The sequence below is a fragment of the Drosophila sechellia genome, chromosome 2L (assembly GCF_004382195.2).
Source record: "Drosophila sechellia strain sech25 chromosome 2L, ASM438219v1, whole genome shotgun sequence".
NCBI lineage: Eukaryota > Metazoa > Arthropoda > Insecta > Diptera > Drosophilidae > Drosophila > Drosophila sechellia.
Window position 1 is genome coordinate 5364501 of NC_045949.1, and position 8427 is coordinate 5372927.

An 8427-nucleotide genomic window follows, 5' to 3' on the forward strand; every position below is an offset into this window, starting at 1 on the left:
TGTTATGGATTATGAATTATTAAGTTTGTAATTCGATTTGGAATATTATTAAACAAATATATACACATATATAAATTAAATTTACAGATACAAACTGCTATCAGGTAACAGCAAGCTTTTTCTTATCGTTACAAAGTAAGCCACAGAGTGATATCAAATTATATAAAATGTATTACAAGTAATCATACAATGCAGAGTGCACAGTTCCCCATATCATGTTCATTTCCAGCACACATGTTGCTGCAATTCCGCTTTATAAATAGAAACTCAATAGTGCTTGGGTTGCTTCCGCTTTTAGTGCTTATCGGGCAGATTTTGGAGTCGAGGCAAGTGCCAAGCGGAAATTCTCCGCTGCCTCGTCTTCAGACCCCCAGAAGAAATGGAAATGGTAATAAAAATAATACGAACACGTGCCTCCCACTTCAGGGCGGCTCAAGTGCTCGAAAAACGAACGAATTGAAAACCCCCTGGATGAAGAAGAACCCTTTTGCAATCGAAGCCCCGGAAAGTGTTATTCGAACTTAAGAAGCGGAAATGCCGCAGACAAAGCAGGGGAATCTCAAGTGAGCAGAGTGAAAAATGAAATTAAGGCCAGCTCAAAACATTAGTTATCTATTGCCGCAAATCATCAATCAAAGTGACCGCCCAGGAAAATTGGAGCAGGAAAATGTATGTCCTTCTTGCTGACCAGAGGAAATTTCCACAGTCCTGCGTCGGCCAAATTCAAAGTGAAAGTGTTCGATTACCCAAAGCGATCGTTAAGTGAGAAAGGGAAAAGTATCGAAGAAATTATAAAATGCCGACAAAGCCGAGGGCCAAATACTTGAGATTTCGAGAGGGAAAGGACATAACAAGGAGAAAGTCAAACGAGGACAGTTAGTCGCACTAATTAACAAGCAGAATTGTTTATTTTTACAAGTGCCAAGTGGCCACTTTTTGTTCGGAGCGGCCGCCCTTTGTTTTCACAACTTGTGTTTTCCTTGGCTTTTGACATTTTGGTGACATACGGGACTGCCACCTAAAAAGACACACATGTAGATGCACAGACGAGGGCAAAATAATAGGAACATTCGCTTTTTTTAAATTTAAATATAAGTAGTATGAAAGGTAGTGTAAATCTGTTTCTAGATTCAAAAAATTTACTCTACTTTTTAGAACAAGCAAGTTATCCCAATCCCTAATGTGATAAAACATTTTATAGCTATCAACTTAACTGCAATTGTAACCAGAACACACACGACGCATCCCTCCCCGTCCACTTTCACCATTTCTCCCAGGGCGAAAGTGTCAAAGTGACATGCCCACTTTGTCGCTACCCGACTTAAAAAATGTCTCAAATTACAAAAATCACACAACAAGACGGTTTGTTCCTCGCACAGGATAAGCGGGATTAGTCAGCTTGTTAGTTAGTTTGGATCTTCGCGTTCCGTTTCCGTTTTTCAGGATCGCAGGATTTCCGTCATGGCAATTGGCAATCCAAGCGATACGTAATGAATGTGACGAACTGTCAGTTGTTTCGAGTTTCCTTGTCGCAGGCGCATTTCCTTTGCATTTTTTAGCGGGTTAATTGGCACTGACAAAGGTCTTGACTTTTGCCTGGGAAACATAACAATTTGTTGACATCTGTAAATATTATGGGGAAATTTTCCAGAGGAATAGCTTCTAGCATCCAGCGTATACAAAACAAAGTAAACTAAATTATAAGAAAGGTAGTTGAATTCCATCATATCCTCTTAAATAAAAAAAAATAAAACTTTGAAAATAAGTATGTCTTGACTTATTCCTATATCGATATTAATATTTTAAATTTTCAAATAGAGTATTACAAAATGTATTAAACAAACTGTCTAAAAAGTGTTTTGTTCTTTGTCGAAATAACATATTCCTATAGACTCGTAGATCATACAAATTCCTTTTGCAGCAACATTTTAAATAAACTTCTAGCTATTCTTGCACTCTTTATCCATGTTTTTAGAACACAGCAAAATATCTCGAGCTCAAACTAATAAATTCCCAACGTCCCATTGCAATAACCTTGACTCAAGGTCCATGTCCTTGCAGATAAAAAGAAAGGAAAAACAGCAGGATGCAACTGCAGAAAAAAACAGAGTCGAATAACTCACTCAAAACAGCATTGAGTGAGATACGGAACGTGTTGGAAACGAAATGGAACAGACGGAAGATGGAAGAAAACGTCAGAAGAGGAGATAACAGGAAATGGAATGCGACGACAACGCCGAAAAGTTGTTTAAAAAAAAAGACTAAGAAAAACCGCAAGCAAAACGTTGGCACTTCATAAATGGGCGAGAAAGAGAGGCAACAAGAAAACGAAAGAGACCTTGCTATAGAGGAATACAGAGGTGCGAGGGAGAAGCCCAAAAGCGCCGACATTTTTAATTGTAAATGAGTTATGACGCGTTCGTCAGAGAGAGAGGTGAGGCGAAGAAAAGAGAGGGGCGCAAGTTGCTGACAGCGCCGCCTTTCTCTCTGTCGCACGTTCACTCCCCCGCCGCTTTTCCAATTGGAAAACGAGAGAGCGAGTGGCGTTTTCACTCAGAGTAGGCGGCCATAGGGCTGTCCCGCTTGCACTCTTGCGTGCACGGCTTGCTGTAGGGTGATCTCGCTTGCACCCATAGCAACCATAGGAGGAAAAACTGGTTTCCCGAGTTTTGCGCCTGCCGTCGTTTTTGGCTTCTCAGCGGCAACAATTTCCTGACACAATTCAGTTCGTCGTCGCCTGCCTTCCGTTGCGCACACACTCAGTCCGCGAGATTCTCAGTTCGCGTGCGCCAAAGATAAGCAAAAGAAAGCAAGAAAGATATAAAGATACAAGATACTTACACCTTGAAACACACACATACCCCTCGAGTTACCAAAGCTAAAGATGCATCTAGCTTTATAAGTGCCAAGTGTTGAAAAGTGACCAGATACAATACCCCAATACCTTTCCAAGGTATTCCCTAGTTAAAGCCCCATTAAGAACAACATCATACCCTTCAAAATGCTGGTTGGATCTCATCCATATTTGTGCAACGGGGTGCCTACTGCCCCCGTAGCACCAAATGCCAGTGGACAGACAACAACAACGGCTAGCAAAAGTGCCGCCGGCTCAGCGACGGACTTCTCCATCGCCGCCATCATGGCTCGCGAAGATGCCTCCAGTCGGGAGTCCTCCATTCGCAGTGCAAGTAAGTCGAGATACATATTGAAATTATCCTAAATAAGAAAGGAATTCTGTGGGAGGCGGTAGAATCATTAATCGGTTGATAGGAACGATTTGTTCTGAAAAATATATTATTATGCCTCAGAAATTGAATTATTTGAAGATTAATTATTTCGAACAAGCTGAGCTTAAGTTTAACAGACTGACAGCAAAGATACCTTCAAAGTTCATTGAAGAGATGCAGAATATCTTCAAGATACTTCCTTTTGTGAAGTCCCAAATACCATAGGGTACAATTGTCTCGTTTAGAACTTCATTTGATTAGTTGCTAAGGCACGGATACCATTTTCATAGTATAAGTTCCCTAATTAAACAACTTTTAATCAGAGGTCATAGCAGTTCTTTATGTACAAGAACTTACTTAACATACCAGTACACAAAAACTAGAAATTGCTAAAACAAAAATGGAATTTTTATACGATTAATTCAAATTAAACGTGATTAACAACTCAACGCCCAAGAAGAGAACCGCAAACTTGACCGGCGAATGCAAACATTATTAGCTACAAGAAATCGCTAATTGATTGCACAACAAATCTATTAAATTACTGTTGTCGCTTTGGTGCGCAGAGTTCCATTTAATTGCTAATGACAATTAGCAGGCGTTCCGGACACGTTAAAAGAGAAAAAACTAGTTCTCTCTGGCCGACGGCATTCGCAATTAAGTCCGAGCCAAAGATCGCGAATCAGATATTTATTAGCGAACACTTGCAGCGCTCTTTTGTGGCCGATATTATGATAATATGCAAATTGTGCACAGCATCTAAGCGCACGGAATTCATATTTAACAAAGGCCGCTAATTATGTTAATTAATTTTCAACAATGTGCTTCATTTTATTAATTTTACGAGGCGCAGAAAATTAGCGACGGCCGAAATCAAAACAAAATCGCTACGATGTGTTCGTATTTTACGATCTCTTTATCAAATATGCAGCTTTTTTTAATTTCATATTTTGTTTTGTTTATTTCTGTGGTCGTTTTCCGTTTGCTTACTTTGCATTTTAACACCTACCGTCTAGGCTCACCTGCAAAAAAACGGGCTGCTTAGTTCTTCCCATCACTTTGTTACCATTTTCGACTTGTGGAAAGTGGAAAGCGTATGCGAGAGTTCGCCCATGGATAGGCCCAAAAATATTATTCATCAACTTTTGCGCACACACCTTGAACGAAAGCCCTCCGCTTTTGTTTATGCAATGGAAAAGAGCAATCGCAGCTAGAGTTTCGGGCTGTTTAATTGCCGATTTGTGTTCAGTTTGCCAATTAAGCCAGCGGTCGTCGTCGCACTGTCTCATTGCAATTGAAACGCGAAGCGAAGCGGAAACTCCAAGAATATGAGACGACTCCACGCTGTCTGCCGCGAAATCAGCTCCACCACTCAATGTTGTCAACGGAAACACGGCCTCGCTTTTTGGCCAAATGCACAGCGGAAAAATCGTTAATAAGGCGCACAAGTTATGCCGGAAAAAGTGTTGAAAAATATAGGAAACATTGTGTTTAGTGGGAAATATATTATAGATTTTACTTAGCGCTTTTTCCCATGTGCATTGCATTTTAATTTGCATTAACTCCCAACGAACGGTGTAATTCAGCTTTAATTTTCAATTTTCGCTTTTCCCTCTTGTGTCATTTAAGGTCCCATTTCGGTGGAGGATGAGGTTGACGTTGATGTGGTCGACTGCAGCGATGCCGAGGAGCCACCGACTAAGGCGCGTCGTTTGAACCACCATCAGCACCACCAGCATCACCAGCACCACCACAATAACAACAATAACAACAACAACAACAATGTGGCACACAAGAGTCGCCACAGCGGTGGCGCCGTGGCACAAACAGCTTCCGCCGAATCCCAATTGAACACCAGCTCGACCAGCAGCCAAGGACGCTGCTCCACACCGCCCCAATCCCCGGGAACGGAGGACAGCGAGGAGCGTTTAACACCGGAACCGGTGCAGAAGGCACCCAAAATTGTTGGCTCCTGCAATTGCGACGATCTGAAGCCGGTGCAGTGCCACCTGGAGACCAAAGAGCTGTGGGATCGCTTTCACGATCTCGGCACCGAGATGATCATCACCAAAACGGGCAGGTAAGCATCCAAACCAGCAACCAGCCATCCATCCATCCATCCAAACCATCAGTCAGTCAGTCGAGTTTAGTGCAAACAAGCATTAGTTTTAAATGGGGGAGCAACGTGGGAGATTTTGGGAGGTAAAAGTTGCTGCTACCCAAACCGATTCTCTTTTCACAAAATATTTTGCATTCATCACTTTTCCGCAAAACTTCCTTATTTAAAAATCAAGTGTCTGCGTGTTCAATCATTAAAGATGTTCAACCTAAGTCAGTTTTTATTTTCAATGCCCATAAATTGGCTCGCCAAATGGTTTTTGCAGTGTCAACAAAAATTTCATGCCATTTGAGGGACTGTGTGGGGTCTGTTTCCTCCAAAAGGGAAACTGTGCAAAAAAGGAAACATTTGTGTACCTGCGCAGGAAGAAAATGAGAAAATCAGAGCTATGGGCGTTGCTGTTGTCAGCGGGAGAATGGGAACAAGTTCAATCCGAGTGACCACGGGTTGTCCACACCTTTGCTCCCACACACCTGACCACACGCACACAGGTCACACAGATAGATATATATATACACCTTAATGATATTGTAAAAATCACACCTCGCAGTCGCAGACATCAGGGCGGTCCCCGATGCCCGCCTTTGGCCTTTTTGGCCGGAGGTTATGTCACCGGGTTTTGGAGGGACATTAAACCACAGGATGTAGAAGAGAGAGGGGGATACACAGGTTTGTGACTCAAAAAATGAAGGAAGAGTTTCGCTTTTGTCTTCATTGTCTGCACTTGTCAAAGCAGGGAAAATCGAAAAGGAAAATATGGGAAAATCTGGTTGATGCCCCAGTGTCTGGGCCATAAATAGTCGACTTAACTAGCTGTGTGGCAATAGCAATCCCCAAAAATCTAATCGAATTAATTTCATTTGTTACCTCTTCCAGACGCATGTTCCCCACTGTGCGCGTCAGTTTCTCGGGTCCGCTGAGGCAAATCCAGCCCGCTGATCGCTACGCCGTCCTCATGGACATCATCCCCATGGACTCGAAGCGGTATCGGTACGCCTACCATCGCTCCGCCTGGCTGGTGGCCGGCAAGGCCGACCCCGCCCCCCCAGCACGCCTCTACGCCCATCCCGACAGTCCCTTCAGCTGCGAGGCGCTCCGCAAACAAGTTATCTCCTTCGAGAAGGTGAAGCTGACTAATAACGAAATGGATAAGAACGGACAGGTGAGTTGACTTGAGATACCGAGATACTGTGATACTGTGATACTGAGATACTCAGATGCGCAGATACTCAACTGCTGAGACATTCAGATGCTGAGGTAGCGATTAGCCGCGAGTGCTAAATGATTGATAATTTTGCAACACGAAGAAATATTCGCCACGTTGCGAGTCTGGGGACCTTCGTTGATTAATGTTGCATTGCTGTGAAATGGGAAAATTTTCGTGTTTTATTTAAGGACAGAATTTTTCTAATTTTCGAAAAGTTTTAAAGTATTTTAAAGATAACTTTCATCAGTTGTATCAATCATAGCACTTTCCTAATCCCCAGCTATCTAAATTTCAATCGACTTACTACAATGAAACCCTTTCCCTCTTCTCTATTCCCTTCCAGATCGTTTTGAACTCGATGCATCGGTACCAGCCCAGAATCCACTTGGTGCGCTTGAGCCATGGCCAGAGCATTCCATCGAATCCCAAGGAACTGCAGGACTTGGATCACAAGACCTATGTGTTCCCGGAAACGGTATTCACCGCGGTGACGGCCTATCAGAATCAGCTGATCACCAAGCTGAAGATCGATTCGAATCCGTTCGCCAAGGGCTTCCGCGACTCCTCCCGCCTCACCGACTTCGATCGCGATCCGATGGAGGCGCTGCTTCTGGAGCAGCAGCTTCGCTCGCCACTGCGCCTCTTTCCCGATCCGCTGATGCAACAGTTTGCCGCCCAGGGTGATCCCTCCTCGATGGCGCTGTTCGAGAAGGCACGCCAGCATCTGCAAATGTTTGGCGGCAACTCCCCCTACGCCCAGCTGATGATGCCGCAAATGTACCAAGCGGCAGCAGCGGCAGCAGGACCACCTCCGCCACCCCCTGGCCTAGGCGCCTTCCACATATTCCAGCAGCAGTGGCCCCAACTTACCGCTGGCTTTTTGGCCAGCGCCAATCAGCAAGCTGCCGCCGCTCAAGCCGCCGCTCAGGCTCAAGCGCAGGCGCAGGCGGCAGCCGCAGCGATGGCCGCCAACCGGACGCCCCCACCCCCGCCCACTGCATCCACGCCCTCGTCGACGTCGTCGGGATCGCCGTCGCCCGATATGCGACCGCGCCAGTATCAGCGGTTCAGTCCGTACCAACTGCCAGGTGGTCAGGGGCCGCCCTCCTCCGCCGCCGGCTCGCCGCCCGCGGTAAACGCCTCCCGCAGCCCCGCCCACTAAGTTAACAGCCCATGCCACCAAGTTCTTGCCACGAGCAGTATTAAAAAGTGAAAGCACTGGGGTTAAAGGTCGTCTTAAATGCAAGAAAGTTCCTGGAATACGCAGCAGATACTTTAAAAAAAAGTTAAAAAGATACAATATTTTGGTTCAGGATATAGGAAATTAGATCAGACAAATATAAATGCTAAATTTCTTTTCAGCCCACGAAATTGCTTAAACTTTAGCTTTATTTTTTAATTTAGACGACTTTTAAACCCAGTGAAAACTAAACAAAAAAAGATAGCCATCTTTTTGAATGTTGTAAATTATTTGTTGTTTATATGAAGGCAAAGCAAAACTTTTCTCTATTTATTGTAAAAATTTTACATTATGTATAAGCTGTACAGTTCTTCTCACTTTCCCCTAGAGAATTCTTGTAATCTAGTTTAATTTATTGTACAAATGTTTTAATGTTGTTCGAAAACTCATCTCAGTGTAAAGTTAGAACGAAATTCACTCAAAAACTATGCAAAACAAAAAAATATACATATACATAAATAAAACGCTGCACGATTGTAAACTATATATAGCTATGTAGTGTAAGCATACATCGTTAGTAATGCTATTATATATAATGATATATTCATAGTATTAACAGTAAATTCATAGACGCTTCAGTTAGTTATATTTATCCGGCGAAAACGTAAAGATTTACTTAGCATAAATTAAAGGA

General features: G+C 43.4%; 1 protein-coding gene across 1 annotated transcript; it reads left to right on the forward strand.

Annotated features, from left to right (window-relative positions):
- Positions 1-2718: 2718 nt before the first annotated feature.
- Positions 2719-7838, forward strand: LOC6613482 (T-box protein H15). Its single transcript, XM_002037915.2, has 4 exons — positions 2719-3188; positions 4857-5307; positions 6223-6508; positions 6897-7838. Exons 1-4 carry the CDS (start codon positions 3002-3004, stop codon positions 7713-7715), a joined length of 1743 nt encoding a protein of 580 aa, XP_002037951.1. The 5' UTR covers positions 2719-3001; the 3' UTR covers positions 7716-7838.
- The last annotated feature ends 589 nt before the right edge of the window (positions 7839-8427 follow it).